Below are 17,486 nucleotides of genomic sequence, written 5' to 3' on the forward strand. Positions count from 1 at the left end.
AACTGCAAATATGAAAACAGCAAATATACTTTATACAACTAAAAGTAACGTGTACTAAATACTTACCCAAATCAACTTGTGTTTTTTTGCACTTATTCTGTCTGTCATTCTTGAAGGATCTGTAATTGTCATCATCATCGTATCTTCTCTTGGGTACCAAACAGTCTCTATTGATATTATGAGGTCTAAGATCTTCATCCTGCTTTGTCTTTGACAACAAGTCTTCATCATCTTTATCCCTATGGATATCATGAAAGGGTTTTCTCTCTGCTATAGAATGTGCGCGACTTTTGGAATATTTATCACTGGTCTCCGTGTTTCGGCAATTAGCATCTTTTTCTGCACTATGAGACCTTTGAGATCTGGAACTATCCAAATGCTTAGCAGTTGATTTTGAATAATGTCGACTTCCATCCTGGTCCTTTTCACTGTATTTTCTCTGTGATCTCTTCCTTGGTCTTGACCTATCCAAGCAAGAAAGATCATCACTTTCCAAATTTTTCTCAGTTCTTTTTTCCAATTTTCTTTTTGATTCTTTAGCAGCACTGCCATCAAAATGTATACATGATTTGTTTCTTTTACATGTTTGTTTGTGTTTCTTAATATTCCTGCTTTCTCCAGGGGCTTCCAACTTCCTTGAGAGTGCAGGCTTTGGTATTATCTTAAGATTTAATCCTGTATCAGTAGTATCCTTTAATTTTGAACTTTTTTCCTCAATATCCAACTGGTGGTTTGCATTTTCATCTTTTAGTGGGTCATCCCCATTTGCTTTCGAAAGCTTGATTATTGAGGGTTTAGTTGTGATGGAATTATTTAATTTTTCTAGGTCCCTCATTGCAGCATACTTACTTCCACTTGTAGTAGAATGAGTGTTCTGCAATGTTTTTATTGGGTCACTTATGGTTTCCCCCAGTGGAGTTTTTTCATCCAAGTATTCTTTTATACCTGTAGATTTGATGCTTTCATTTGGTTTCTGCAGTTTAACTGGTGGGTTTTTTTTTTTCAACAGAATTATTCACATTCAACTGTTCTAATTCTCTCATCATAGCATATTTACTGCCACTTGTAGTAAAATGACTTTTCTGAGATATTTTTTCTGAATCTTTGATACTTCTTGATTGCACATCTTTATCATCTAATAGTTCTTGATTTTCTTTTTCATCTAGAGATTTTATACCCTCACTTGCTTTTTGCAGTATAATTGCTGAGGGTTTGGAATTAGTTACATTCAATTGCTCCACTTCTCTCATTATGGCATATTTATTTCCACTTGTAGTGGAATGGTTTTTCTGGATTGCTTTAATTGACTGATCACCAGTGGTGCGTGAAAGCACAGGCCCTTTTTCATTCTGTTCTGTTTTAGTAGAGGGATATTCCTTATTGCTATGCAATATGTTTTCAGAAATTTTGTCTTTTTTCTCCATTTCTTTCTTTTTACAATTCATTTCTGACTGTCTGTTACTTAAAGAAATGGAGGTAGTAGGTGCTTTCTTTTTCAAATCTCCTATTTCCATTTCTCTTAAACAGGAATATTTACTCCCAGCTGTTGTCAAGTGTGTTTTTGAAGGCATACTGATTATGTTCTTCTGGAGATTCAGTTTTGAATCACTTTGATTAGGTCTTTCTTTGATCATACCTTTCTGATGACTAATGATTCCAAATGAATTTTCATTACAGTTTTCATTGTTGGTACAGCTCATGGTTTCAAAAGCATTTCCACAACTTAGCTGTGAAGAAAATCCTTTAATTTTGTCACCTTGTGTTCTACTTTTGAACTGATGATGTTCTGGATCTGATTTCAGAGAGCAAGCTATATCACTTATCTTAGAGAGATCATCACAATCCTGTGGATAGTGTTCAGATGTTTCAACTGATTTTTGTATTTCTTTGAAGTGTGCTTTGTAATAATTTTCAGTAGTAAGGAATAACTGTTTTTTTCCAAAATTAGACTGCAGAATATTGCACACCCTACAAAGCAGTGTATCTTTCTGCAACTGCTCTGATTTTGATGTCTGAAATATTTTACCATAAGATGGAAAGTGTCTCACCTATGAAAGAAAGAAAGGGGAAAAAAAAAAAAAGCAAAAACACTATTTAAAAAGAAAATTGCACACAAACAATTTTGCTAGCATAATTTTTTTTTTTATTTTATCAAAAATAAAACAGTACAGATCATGTATCAAAAACTGTACAATTTCTTTAAAAATTATTATACTGTCTTATGAATATAGAGCAGAGTAGAATGGTGTGGACATAGTTAATCTGACAATCTCATGAAATGTTAATATTTAAACTGATCTCTACTGCACAAAACACCTTGCTGGCTAGTAAGCTTAACTGCAGTATTTTCCTTCATTCTCAGACTAAAAAAATTGAGAATGAATTTTTTGGGAAATAGCTTTAAAAAAAAAAAAAGTAAAATGCAGAGCTGTATGCTTATTAAATGAAAAACAGCCTCAAACTAACCTGATGAGAAGTCTTGACTATGAAATAAGTTACTCATATTTTCATTATAACTGAAATAGTTCTTTAACTTTTTTTTCTTCACTGAACACTAGTTCTGCTGTCCTATTGTTATGCATTGTAATAAAATAAGTTTGTCATGAATATCTCTAAAAAGAAAAGACTTGTATATCATTCCTGCAATCAGCTTATTATGTACGAATCAAAATGTGCAATCCTGTTCCAAACACTAATCATGTGTAAGGAGATCCCATAATCGTGTTTTCCATTATCATTACTCGACCTCTTCTCTTATCGCAAAATTAAAGAACCATGATCTGGGCAAAGCAGCTTAGCTATGGATACAACCCAATATGTATAATAATGGTTGGGCTGTTTTGACTTAGAGATTTTATATCAGTTAATGGCATATTCTAACAGCTTGCCTGGTTTGTGAGAAACATCATGCAATTCTACAAATAAGACTGTATAGCAAACAATCAACTCCTTTATCCATACTGGTAATATACATCAAAAGCTAACATCCTGTGACTATTTTAAATATTACAGTTTCGATATTATGCTGGCATGCATAACAGAGTGTAGTGAAGTGGTGTATATCCATAACTTCAGTGCAATCAAAACAACCAGAAATGTCACAACTTCATTTCACAATTTCCAATACATCATTTGAAATAGAACATATACTACACCACCTACTGTGCAATAAATAATTCCCTGTAGCTCAGCATTAATTCCATTTTGTCTGCAATGGAACCACTAAACTAGTACACACCAAACACTTGTCTCCCTTTAAAATTCTTCCCATTGAAATACGAGCCATCCAAATCCATCCAAACTTTCTCCTTAATTTGAAAAACCTATTATTTTGCTGAACCCTTTAAATGTCTTAGTAAATTCCACATGAATGAATTAAGCTGATAAGGAATCGCTTGAGGGTTGCTTAAGTGTCAAAGCTGTATAACTAAGAGGAGATCTCCACATAGCCTTTAAAGGAATACTGAAAACAGACCAGGGTTTCTGACCTAATGTCCAATCCTCACCGTCTCATGGTGCACCCTGTTAGGTATCTACCTGGATACTGAACAAACGAGGATGGGCTAGCAATGTGGGATTTAGCCGACCAAATGATGGTACAACATAAAAATTTCATGCTAGCTGGGATGTCGCCCGGTTAAACAAGGCACTGTTGTTTTCGCCAGGGAGCCAGGGTGAACAGCAAAAAGTCGGCTACTGGAACAAATTTGAAACCACACCCCAACTCAACATCACCGGAGTTAAAGATCAGTAAGAAGATCAACATAAGAAGCCTGAATGGCAAAGAAATAAAGCTAGCTGAGGAATTAGATAAGTACCAGATTGACATAATAGGATTGACTGAAACAAAAACCGGTGAGATCTTTCTGAGCAATAAATACAAAATGTTATATTCAGGAAATGACAATCAAGGAAAAGAAGGAGCAGCCATAGTGTTCAACACTAAATATGAGATAATCTTCTTGAATGGCAGGCAGTCTCAAGAAGAGTGATGTGGACAAATATCAGAATGGGGAACTGGACAATGAGACATCTGTGCCTATGGTCCTACAGAAGGCTCTACTAAAGTAGAAGTGGAGGAATTTTTAAGGCTTCAGAGAAACCAACTGATACAATGAAAAAGGAAAAGTTGGTCCTTGTTGGGAATCTAAATAGCAGAGTAGGAAATGATTGTCAGACATACAAAAATGTTTTGGGAAAATTTGGAGAAAAGAGCAAAGTAATAATAATGGCCAATACCTGTTGGATTTCTGCTCCAGATATGGATTGGTTATTACTAACACCATGCTCAAACATAAAGATGTGCACAAATTCACATGGAGAGAAGAGGCAAGGAATAAGAAAAGTCTCATTGACTATGTTATAGTCAACAGTGATATTTTCTCCCTGGTGCAGGACACCAGAGTGTACAGAGGATTTGAAATTGGAAGTGATAACTATTTAGTCTTGAGCAGGATAAAATTGAATCTCATACTGAAAAGATGAATATGTAAGAAAGTTTTAAAGCAAATACAGTTGATCAGCTCTCAGATGTGAACTGTAGACTAAAATATACAAGCATTATTCAAGAAAAAATGAAAGAGATTGATATCAGGAACCAAATCTTGGAAATTAAGTGGCAAGCTTTGAAGAAAACCCTGATTGATTCAGCCAGAGAGGCATATGGTGAGGTTGTCTGCAAGGATAGAAAAATCAGAACTCCATGGTGGACAAAGGAAGTTAAAGAGGCAGTGAAAGAAAAGAAGAAAGCATATCAAAAGTTCTTGGCAAATAAGTCAGCTTGTGCTCTTAGAGAATACAGAGACAAATGTTAGAAAGCTAAACACTGTGTTAAAACTAGCTAAACAAAAGTCATGGGAAGACTTTGGTAAGAACATAGAAAATAAATATCAAGAAGGTGGCAAGATATTCTGGACGTTGTTGAAGAAGCTCAGATATGGAGGAGAGAGTGTTGTAAAAGGAATTACAGATGATAAAGGTGATATGAAAACAGGAGAAAAAGATATGCTTAAAGTATGGAGTAATTACTCTGAAAAATTGCACAGTGGTAAAAAAAACACTCAATGGGCATACAATCAGTAATGCATATCCATACTAGAAGTAGAAAAAGTCATCAAAGTCTTGAAATGTGGAAAATCAGCAGGAGTAGATGATATTCGACCAGAAATGCTGAAGTATGGAGGTATAAAAGTCTTACAGTGGCTGCACTGCTTAGTTCAGAAGATTGGAAAGATGGACGAATTCCCGATGATTGGAGTGGAGCTCTCATAGTACCCATATATAAAAAGGGAAATAAAACTGAATGTGAGAATTATAGAGGTATTTCCCTACTGAGTGTTCCTAGTAAGATATATGCAAGCATACCCGAGAAAAGGTTGAGAAGAATTGTGGAGGAAAAGCTTGGGAAAGAACAAGCTGGATTCAGGCCAAATAGAGACTGTCAGGATCAGACCTTCACTTAATGACAAATAGTTGAGAAATCATGGGAATATAACAAAGATCTGTATTAAAGTTTTGTAGATCTGGAAAAGGCATATGACAAGGTGCCAAGAGAGAGAAGCTATTCAATACACTACAGTTATATGGTGTCAACAGGGCATTATATCAAGCAATACTTAGTCTTTATTTGAGTATAAGTCAGCAGTTAGAATTGAAGGAAGTACAGGAAGATGGTTTTATGTCAAATCTGGTGTCAGACAAGGATGTACATTATTCCCTCTGTTATTCTCTATATGGATCACATTATGAAGGAAAGTAGTAGTAAACCTGATATCAAAATTGGAGATGTTAATGTCACTCCTTGCTTTATGAGGACGATGTTATACTTCTAAATAAATCTGCAAGATTCCCTGACTATATTGAATAACTGTTGTAATAGATATGGTCTAAAGATCAGCAATAACAAGACAAAGACAATGAAAATAGACAGAAGAAAATGTCAACTGCATTGTGAATGGAGACCCTGTGGAATAAGAAAAACATATTAGCTACTTAGGCACGATTTTTAGTGAAGATGGTAAACTAAATATGGAAATAGACAACAGAATCAACAAAGCTGGTATGCTAGGAACTCAGCTTAATAAATTCATATGGAATAAGAGAGAAATTAGTCGGAACACGAAATTAGCTGTATACAAGACAGTGTTCAAACCAGTTTTAACTTATGGATCTGAGAGCTGAGTCAGAAGTAAAACACTTGACCAAAGACTAGAAATCGCAGATATGAGAATCCTGAGAAAGATTAGAGGGGCGTGAACAGATGACATCAATGGCAACATCATATTAAAAACTATGATATTAGGAAAGAACTTGACATTGTCAGCATCCAGGAATGCCTTAGCAGAGCTAATCTCAGGTGGTATGGTTACTTAAAGAGAATGGGCAAGGAAAGATTAGCAAAACAAGTGTTCTCTGCAAGGCTGGCAGGAAAATGACCCAGAGGAAGACCAAGACAGGATTGATATGGTAAAAAGTGGCTTAGAAGATAGAAATATAAGATCTGATAATGTTGGAGTCTTGACAAGTAACAGACTGATTTGGAGGAAAACTGTAGATAGGAAGTTAGTAATGATGTAAATTTCTTATGTATCATATACTGTACACCCCTTGAGGCTTAAATGGCAGGAATTTGATCAGGAATCAAGTGATGGAATCACTTGATTCCTGATCAAATTCCTGTTTTGTGATTTTCCTACTAACTAATTCCGATGTTTGTTTGTTTGTTTGTGATTATCCTACTAACTAATTCCGATATGTATTGTTGTGACCTGTGTCCTGGCACAGTACCTTGATGTCTTTGCACCATAAAAAGCAAATTTTTTAAAAAATCCTAGTCTATAGGCATCCTCTTAGAAAGTATGTTCTTAAACATCAGGTAAAAAGGAAATGATCTCTCTCTCTCTCTATGGCCCATGGGCGATTTTTTTAGGATGGGGGTAGGCTTAGTGGGATGAATTGGAGAATAAAACTTCCCAGATATGTGAAGGGTCTCTGCAACCCTACAACTTTTTTTTCTTGCAGTGACTTCACTTCAAAATGCTAAGGTGGTTATGCTTTATAATATATCTAGTGCTGCATCAGTTGTCATGAAATAATCAGAGCTGTATTCAGGGCTTAGGCAGAGAGTCCTGTTCAAGAAATATATTACAGACTCCAACAAAAGTCAGTGATTTTGTGAATGAGAAATACAGAAGGTATAGGATTAATCTTAAAGGGGAATTTTATATCGGTACATGGAATGCTGGCAGTCTACAGATGAATACTCTTGAGATTGTCTGTAAACAGATGGAAAGCTATAAAACTGACATACTGGGAATTACAGAGACCAGATGGAATGGAGAAGATTACTTTAAAAGACAGGATGGAAGAGTCACCTCCTAAGTAAGCTAGTTGCTTACTTAGGAGGTGACTCAAAGCATCGTGGGATAACTGTGATACTGAAGACAGTTCAGGTAAGAACCCTTCTCGGGTATAACAGTGTTAATGACAGGATACTTTATATCAGACTTAAGGCTCATCTTACCAATGTAAGATGGGCTTAAAATAGATGGGAATCATGGTAGTTTATGTATCTCACACAGACAGGCCTGATGAAGAGAGTTAGGAATTCTATGAAAACTTACAGACTGTTTTGGACTGCCTACCAAGAAGATACATACTTTACATCTTACTACTTTAATGTAAAAGTGGGAAAGAGTATGAGAGTTAGGCCTGAGTGTGGCATGTTTGGTCTGGGTGAATGTAACACCTATGGTGAAAGACTGTTGGAATTTGGTCATGCTAACAGATTAGTTATTATCAATACCTGCTTTCAGAAACACCCATGACAGACCTATACTTGGACATCTAACATTGATAGGGCAAGGCACTAGAATGATTACATCCAGGCTTTCCAGAGGTGAAAGATGCATCTCTGATGTGCAAACTTGTCTTGGTGCAGATTGTAGCACAGACCATCATCTAGTATGAGTCCAAGTAAGACTAAGACCATGAAAACTTGCAAGTCAGACACATCCCACTAGATTGGATGTTAGAGTAATTCCTAGTGGGTTCACAGAAGAAACATCAAATTAGTTGGATGATTTTTTGGAGACTAGTGAGGAGAACTCATCAGAAATGCTCTGAGAAGGAGTCAAGATGATAACATGGGACATAGCCAAGAAATATCTCGGCCCAATAAGAACACCAAGAGACCCATGGATATCAGATTCAATATGGGGAATTAATCAAAAAGTGGTTGAAAAAACAAAGAGATACAGGGACTTAAAAATATAAGAGATTACATAGAGAAGTCAGAAGAGCCATCAAGCAGGACAAGGAAAAGTTTTATACCAATAAATGTGAAGAGATAGAGTTCTAGATGAGGAGACAATTATAAAAGGATGTTTGATTTAGTTTGTGACCTAAAGCACAAGTTTAAGCCCAAATTGAATGTCATCAAAGACAGGAATGGAGCACTACCAACAGAAGAATTGGAAATCAAAAACAGAAAGAATACCATGAGGAACTGTACAACGGAGTGGATAAAGAAAATTTGGAGGAGCCCTCTCATTAGGAAAATTTCGATTTGGAACCTACGCCACTTGGGCATGAAGTTGAAAGAGCAGTTAAGCAGCTTAACAGCAATAAGGCTCCAGGTGCAGATGGAATCCCAGCAGAGTTAATTAAGGCCATGGGGATGGAGTGTTTCATAGATTGATTACAAGGCTATGGGAGACAGGATCATGGTCTAGACACTGGAAGAAGTCTGTTTTCATACTACTACAAAAGAAGGGAGATGTGAAAGATTGCAAGAACTATAGAACTATTAGTTTAAATCTCATGCAAGAAAGATTTTATTGAAGATCATGTTAAACAGAATTGAGGCCAAAGTTGAGGAAGAGATGCCTGAGGAACAAGCAGGTTTTAAGGAAAGGTAAGGATACCAGAGACCAGATCCTTTGCCTTAGACAAATCATAGAAAAGTATAAAGCATTTAGACTCTTTATGGTAATATATTTCTTAGACTACTGTATATGAACTGTTTAAACTACTGTTTTGACTATGTTCATCATGTGAAACTGTGGGAAGTAATGAAAAGAATGGGTTTTCCTCAACACACTATCAGATTGATAGCTAACTTGTACAGGGAGCAAGAAGCCACAGTAAGAACAGGTGTGGATTAACTGATTGGGTTCAGGTTGGAAAGGGAGTAGTCAAGGATGTTTACTTTCTCCTCACTTGTTTAGTATCTATTCTGAGGATATCATGCGTGAAGCACTGGATGAGCTCAAGACAGGAATTAGGATAGGTGGTAGACTAATCAGTAATTTGAAATATACTGATGATAGCATACTCCTCTGTAACGACAAGGAAGAACTAGGACAAATTCTTGACAAAGTTAACAAGATCAGTAATAACAGAGGATTTCAGCTGAATGCTAGCAAGACAAAGATTATGGTTTTGAAAGGAAATACAGACAGGGAAGCTCCAAAGAAATAAGTGTACCTTAATGGAGAAAGAATTGAGGAAGTCGGCAAGTTTGAGTACCTTGGATCCATTATTAACGTGAAGAATTGTTCAGCAGACATCAGAAGATTAGGAATGGCTAAAACAACAGTCAGAGACTTGTCTAAAATCTGAAAGGGTGGATCTATCTCCACAGGAACAAAGTTGAGGATTTAGGATGCAGTTGTTTTTCCAACAGCAACTTATGGATGTGAGACTTGGAACCTAAAGAAGTCAGATAAGAAAGGATAGCTTGCTTTCAAGATGTGGTGTTACAGAAGTCTATATAAAATAAAATCTATAAAATCTACATTATAAATAAAATGTAGAGATGAGTACCCCTGCCCCCAGACTTGCATTTGATTTAACATCAAATGCTAGAACTCAAGGGAGCACATTCCTATCCTTGAATTAGGATAATTGCACTTAAGCCATATATCACTCTGAATAAGGTTCTATTTATACCACATGGATTTAAAATTACAAGTTTTTCACTGGCACCTCGAAATTCCTTATTATTCCGATTTGTCATCAAGTGTCTTATAAACAAAATCTGGCCTTGACAGCTATTTTTAATGTAGCTTGATCACCACATATTTCCTGAAATGCTCAGTGAAAAAAAAAAAGCTGCTGACATATTCGAGAAAGAAGAGGGAAAAGTAAAAGTTGCAAGTCTGCCACCATAGTATGACAGAGGCAAACTGAGATGGCGAGCAATGACTGCAAATGAGTCAGTGTGCAGATTGTACAGGAGAAATGGTGTGAAGTGAGTTTGATGAAGGAAGGATTTATATAAGGTGGATGGCTTGGATATGAATCAATTTGGGATCAGAACTCTTGAGAAAGTGTTGTCCAGTGAGAGTCAGAGAAACTAGAATGTTTAGTGCAGAATGCAGGTGAGTGAGGATCCGGGAAACCTAGTGGTAGTGATCACATAATACTAAACGTAGCAACCTCCCCCCTCCCCCAGGTTATTAACTTTAGTGGACTAAGCAACACAAAGTGTAAGGGAGGTTGTGGAATGAAGGGGATATTGCAGTTTATATATGCTAATGCCAGAAGTAGTATTCGAAATAAGGATGAGGAGTTTTGGGCATTGGTTAGTTCAACTTGGCCAAAAGTTATAGGAATTAGTGAGATTTGGTTCAGACAGGACAGAAAAAAGAGAATGGAGGAAGGGTTTCACTAATGACAGTAGATGAATTGAAGCCAGAAAGAGTAAAAGTACACCAGGAAAACAGCGCTGTAGAAACCAACAGGATGAAACATGTAATTGGGTGCTTCTGTAAATCAGGGGTATGGGGGAGAAATGTGGATGACATGCACTCAAAAATTAGCATGATGAGTACAGATCAAGTAAATATTATGGGAGATTTCAACTATAAGAACATAGATTGGAAAGATGAATGGTCACAAGGTGGGGAAGGAAATGGAATTTATGCAGCTGCTGAGAATTACCTGAAGCAGCATACAATAGGGGACATGAGATTTGAGTGCAGGATCTGATCATAGCATCAGAGAACTTAACAGTAACCAATCTGCCTCTGCTTGGAAAAATTGATTATACAGTCATGAAGTGGGATACTACCACACATACAGAATATTCTGTTAAGCTGTGTATATATATATATATATATATATATATATATATATATATATATTTTTTTTTGGTTTTATGTTGAGTCCATACACAGGAGGTTGGTTGGTCAATACATTAGTACCATGTATGGTAGTGGGGTTGGGAAAGGAGAAATTTGTTTACATTTGATTTGAATGACTTGAAATTGTATTCCTTGGGAAACACAGCAAGTGGGAGACTTCCACAGTGCCGCAGTTGCAGGGATGAAGGAAGAGGAAAAGAAACTTGTTCTGTTTGTTTCTAAGTGGGTGTGTGTGTGTGTGTGTGTGTGTATATATATATATATATATATATATATATACACACACCTTTCCCATAGAAATATTTGTAGAATATACATACTGCAGAGACCATACGACTGTGTGAAAGCTGTGTATGTGTATATATATATAAAAAAATCAGCTAACGCCTTTTTATTCCCATATACGGGAGTAGGCGAGGCCATTTAGCCCTAACTTTTGGAGACTGAGTGGGCAGTTCAATCTCCACTGGTACCAATCAGAGATAGATGGCCCAAGGCTATCACTAATTAAGCGGTACACAGTGAAGAGAGACGGCTCAAATGTGCCACCATCTCGTGATCCCTAACCCTAACACAACAGATTTAATGTCTGAAATAATGTGGGTTCTACGGTCGATTTTCTTGAGTTTACGGGACGAAAAACCCGAGTTTCCAGGAGGAAAAACCCGCTTGCCCGTGCCAGAGATCGACTAACTCGGGAACCGGTCGAAAAAAGGCTTAGAAAAATTTCCTCTAGTCGCCGACTAGACTCGAAACCAAGTCTTCCTTCGTGCGGCCAAGTGCCGTGGTGTGTAAATGCCACATCCACTGAGCTACACAGGCTCTGTATATGTGTATATATATATATATATATATATATTTTTTTTTTGGTTTTATGTTGAGTCCATACACAGGAGGTTGGTTGGTCAACCTATAGTACATTAGTACCATGTATGGGTAGTGGGGTTGGGAAAGGAGAAATTTGTTTACATTTGATTTGAATGACTTGAAATTGTATTCCTTGGGAAACACAGCAAGTGGGAGACTTCCACAGTGCCGCAGTTGCAGGGATGAAGGAAGAGGAAAAGAAACTTGTTCTGTTTGTTTCTAAGTGTATTGTGAAGGGATGTTTTGCAGCAGCTGCATGTGTTCCAATGAGCTTAGTACTGAGCAGAGGAATTATTGATGTTATTTAAGATGAGCATTTCCCATGGAAATATTTGTAGAATATACATACTGCAGAGACCATACGACTGTGTGAAAGTGGAGGGAGAGAGTTGGTAAAGGATGGATCATTGATAAGTCTAATTGCTCTCCTCTGTATTGAGTCGAGCATTTAGGGGCCCCACCCCATATGTAAGAGCAGTATTCAATAGCTGGGCGGATTTGTGATTTGTATATCATTAATAGCTGTTAGGGGGTGAAGTAACATCTTGAGCGAAAGAGAAATCCTAGTTTTTTTGAGGCTGAGGATGCAATGGTTGTGATATGTTTATGCCAGGAGAGGTTTGATATGAGGGTGATTCCAAGAAGCGAGATCTCAAACTGTCTGGAAATTTGGGTATCGTCAAAAAGGATACTGGGAAAAAATGTTTTTTTTTTTTTTTTTTTTTTTTTTTTTTTTTTTTTTTTTTTATGGGAAATAGTACAGAAATGGTTTTTTTCTTTGGCATTGAAATTTATGAGGTTATCCGAACTCCATTGTAGGATGACTTGGAGATAGGAGTTGAGGGTGGTGGTGGTTGATATTCTGTAGGTTGAGGTGAGTTGTGTAGGGTAAGGCTTATCAAATGCAAGTGAGGAGCGTAGTGTGCTTTCGTCTGCAAAAATGTGTATTGGATTGGAGATCAGTTGCAGTATGTCATTGATATATATAGCAGGAAGAGGGTTGGTGAGAGGATAGGGAGCCATCCACCATCACACAGTGTGCGTCCAGATAGCTTTCTGTCTGGACGCAATATATGGAATATATATGGCATTCATGAAGCAATATATGGAATTACAAAGCAAGTGATTACAACACCTGAAGAGTCTGTTGGCAGCAGACTCTTCAGGAATAAGAATCTGGAGGCTAGAGATGGTGGTGCATGGGAGGTGGTCAAGGGGTATGTGAAGAAAGCAGCATCCAGAACGTATAACGTATACACAGAGTCAGCAGAAAAAAAAATCAAGTAGGGATTAGATGGATGAATAGCATCATTCAGTAGGGGCTGCAACAAAGAAAAAGTTCTGGAGAGATTATAAAGAAAAGGTGATCAGAATGCTCATGAGCAGTACAAGCCACAAGCAAGAGGATGATGACCTGTATGGTAAGTTAGGCCAAAGCTACTTATGAGAAAAAGTGAGCTGATGAATGAGGCCAAAAGAAATTCTAACAAATTCTTTAGTTTTGTAGCAAGTAAAAGGAGAAATGACTATGGAAGGATGACTTTAAAAATGATTACAGTGGGGAGACAACAGAAGTTGACTGGTTGATTTGGGGGTTTATGGTGCGAGGACAGCAATGGTCATACTGTGCCAGGACATGAGTAACAGCAGTACAGAGAATGTTCATAGGAATTAACAGTTACAAGAGATAAAATAGTGAATAGCATAAAATATTTACAAAGTTATTAAAACAAAAACCAGTAAACAAAGTGTACGCACAAGGTTTAGTATTTACAATGCAGTATCTACATATATATGAATCCATAATCAAATGTCTTTGAATAAATTAATGTTTTTTAAAACTTTTTAAAATATTGTGCAATCTATCTGAGAATAAAGGGCTCAGCCAGATAAGTAAAAATATAATTTCTTTCTTGTGCAAAGAACATGCACTCCACCAGAATATGACTAATGATGCTAAGACAGGTGCTTCATTTCCCACACATAGGTGGGTCATCAGTCCTCAGTAAATAAGAAGGTGTGAGAATGACTGTGACCTATGTGGAGTCTAAAAAGAACAACTTCTTTTCTTCTCTTCTATGATTGCTTGGTTTAAGATGTCAGGCTTAATCTCATGTAAACTGTTTATCACAGTTTACACGAGATTAAGCCTGATACGAGCTGATATAGCAGTTGCATATGCAATGTCATTTCCCTTAATTCCAACATGGCTGGGAATCCAACGCAACTGAACATCGAAATTAAGGGTATTTATTTTGTGCAGCAGTTGAGGCACTTCACAAGCACTGGATGTGGATTATACACTGGAGAAGTATATACAGCAGGTCAGGCCCCCCTAAGAAAGGTTACAGAAGTTACAGAACTAGCAAGATTTTTTTTTTTTCTCCCAAAAACTAGGGATTTTCATTCCACATACAAACAAATCGACCTTCAGGACACACAATTTACAGAGAAAATTTACTAGTGGTAGTGGGTAGTAGATGCCGTTGGTGTAGATGATGGAGACAGATGGAAGTAGTGGAGATGTAGAGTAAATGCCCTCCCTCGATGAGTCTTTGGACTCCTTGGAGGCATCAAGTAATAATAATAAAATCTCCAGGTTCTGTATTTCATTATAGCAAAAAAAAAAATAAATAAAATAAAATAAAATAATGAATGAATAAAAAAGTTATTAAATGTTTAAATCCCTTTGTGAGTTACAGGCCACCCTGTATTTTAAAAAAATGAAAACTAGTTTAATAATTCTAAAATACATTTAAAAAATGAATAGAAAATATTGTCAACTTTAATCACCGTAACTCATTTTAAAATATAAAAAGATAATTAAAAAATATCTTATATGGGCCCAAAATTATACCAACTAAACAGAACATCTGTTTCTCTCAAACTCAGTGCACTTCCAACAACAGTTCCTTATCTTGAAAACCAGTTTTCTCTTACGAAAGTCCTGAAAACAATTGGCGATTTCCTGTTCATAGTAAGATACGAAAAGTTCAGCCCAGTAAAAATCCTTCATTTCGAATAACGTCTAGCGTTCTTCCTTTAAAGGCTAACTAGAAAGATTACGGTAAAACATTCTTTCTACTTTCATTTTAAAGATTCAGAATCTTTTTTTCTCTTCCTGTAAGTCGGATTCCCAAGGCAAAATGATCGAACACTAATAAAAAATAATAAAATCAACTCGCTGTATCTATTCTCCGAAACAGCCGTTAAATCATTACTGCAATTACGGAACCTTCGATATCCTATAAATTCTCTTTGTTTATGAGAAACTTCGTTTATTAAGTTCCTATAAATTTCTTCCACAACTGTTGATTCCAGTTACCTTTGGAACAAAGACAGCTAAATAACTTTCAAAACATTTTTCTTTCTGAAAGACTGCTACTAACGGATTTTTTTTTTTTTTTTTTTTGACAGGTTCCAAAAATTCTACCCTATCTCAAACATATCTGTATCTTTCATTCACAACCCTAACCAGTTTACTAGTTACCGTGTTCTTTTTACTCGCGCATTACACTTCCGGTTCCGCCGCCATTGCATGTTATCTTAACAGCGCCTTGTTTGAAAGCGGTAAAATCTCACAGTTTCAGTCAATTGAATAAGTCCTCTTAATTTATGTATTTTATACATACACAAACATTAAACAATATTACTTATTTCAGACAGTTTAACAAGCGAATCTTCTACATTCACTTCGTTAATATTTATCGCTATACGCAAACACGATATACTTCCAACGTGCAACTATGTATTAGATGTATATAAAAAAAAAAATGCGCTTTTCTAAATGCATTAACAACAGAAACTGATAACGTGAAACAGAAAACTGAAGTTTACACTAATTTACATAACCCAAAACACTGTAGAACATCTGTGTATACTGATGGTCTAGAGAACACTGACACTGAAGTTCATTTTCAATAAGCCATAGTTTGTTGATTTTCTCTGAAAGTCATAATGTAAGACAATTACGTTCACTTTCTTCCAACAACCATTTTTTAACTGTTGACTGGAAGAAACTCCACTTGCCGTATCTTCTTTTCAACAGCTCTAACGTAGTTAGTAGTAACAGTTAACTTTTAAAGCTATTTCTTTCTATATGAATGATTTCAAACAAAAATATTACTTAGTTACCGTCGTAACATAACAGTTGGCAAATTTTAAACGTTTTTCTTTCTCTACGAAAGATTTCAAACAGAAGTTTGCGGAGCCCTTTGGTTGGAAAGACTTGGATTCGAATCTCTCCGATGATGCGAAGAAACTTTATCGGGCTTTTCAATTAAAGGTGAGTTTGCCGACCTCATACGGAAGTGGAGGGTCCCCCCTCATGTTTTTCGTCCCTCATAACAGACAGACCCTGTGAACACATATTTACATGCATAAAATACTCGCCCTTTACGGATGCAGCAGAAGTGGTAAGCCGACTGTATTAATTGCCTAAAACACAACAAATCTCGATTTATGTAATTTGACTTAGCAAATTATCCTGAAAGGGATATGGGAAAAAAATTTCTAATTATAAAAAGTTAACATTACATTACTTGCATGCCATCTAACAGCAGCCCACACAGTGCATGTGTGCGCCTTTCTCAGTCTCACTTTGTTTACAATTGAAAGTGAATATGAAGATAATAAGCCGAACGGCTATTTTACCGGCGAAGTTTTTAATTAAGAGGGAGATGAAAGCGAATATGTTGTGTATTTGTATTTATGCACTAATACTTTTTTGGTGTTCGCATGTGCTGTTGTAAAGTACAATTACTGAAAAAGGGAACAGAAGTAGAAAAAGTAAATCCATGCATAAACACATCAAAACTGATCTAGAGATGAAATGAAAATTATAAAGAAATATGAAGGTGAGAAAGGACATGATCATCTCACACCAACAATGAATACATCTGTGAAGGATGCCCTATATAAAGGACCTGGCTATTTCAATACAACAATCATAATGGTGCTATTTATGACATGGCAAAATTGCAAAACAATTATGGAAGGTCAAATGTCCAAATTAAACTCTCCCACCCCCTCATATTACACTGGTTTCCATAAATTAAGGAACAAAGAAACATTAAATAACTCAAAAATGGTATGATAAATTTTTATGCAACTGTGAAAAGTAGTCTGAGATGTGAAAGAAACATCCACAAAAAGTGTAAATGAATAATTTACAATGGTCAATAACAAGGTCAAAGTGGAATAAGGAATGCAGTCACTCTTCAGAGTAATACAATGTGCACAACAATGTTTTTATTATTATGCAACACCTCCAGGGAGTCCAAAGACTCATTGAGGGAGAGTGTGCCAACAGCATTGAATGATTGAATTAGCTTAATTTTTTGCATGAGCCATTGGTAGCAGAGGCTCTACCAATCAACCAACCTTTGTGGTTGTTAAGGCTGGGTTATTACTAGCAGCACAGCTAGTAATAACCATTTGCTCCTGCAAAGGTTTTTATTTTATTTTATTATT

The 17,486-nt window shown here is 36.3% G+C and overlaps 2 protein-coding genes across 2 annotated transcripts in view; both read right to left on the reverse strand.

The window, feature by feature from the left end:
- Positions 1 to 957, reverse strand: part of LOC150094458 (uncharacterized) — a 41,519-nt gene extending 40,562 nt beyond the window's left edge. Inside the window, exon 1 of the mRNA XM_090412322.1 lies at positions 67 to 957. Within this exon, the coding sequence (XP_090268448.1) occupies positions 67 to 835 (769 nt within the window). The 5' untranslated portion in view covers positions 836 to 957. The remainder of the gene's footprint in view (positions 1 to 66) is intronic.
- Positions 832 to 17,486, reverse strand: part of LOC150094459 (uncharacterized) — a 216,094-nt gene continuing 199,439 nt past the window's right edge. The window contains exon 6 of the mRNA XM_090412323.1: positions 832 to 2,048. Within this exon, the coding sequence (XP_090268449.1) occupies positions 981 to 2,048 (1,068 nt within the window). The 3' untranslated portion in view covers positions 832 to 980. The remainder of the gene's footprint in view (positions 2,049 to 17,486) is intronic.

This window comes from Typopeltis vanoorti, chromosome 22, assembly GCF_054136105.1.
Source record: "Typopeltis vanoorti isolate ZY-2024b chromosome 22, IOZ_Tvanoo_1.0, whole genome shotgun sequence".
In the NCBI taxonomy this organism is placed as follows: domain Eukaryota; kingdom Metazoa; phylum Arthropoda; class Arachnida; order Uropygi; family Thelyphonidae; genus Typopeltis; species Typopeltis vanoorti.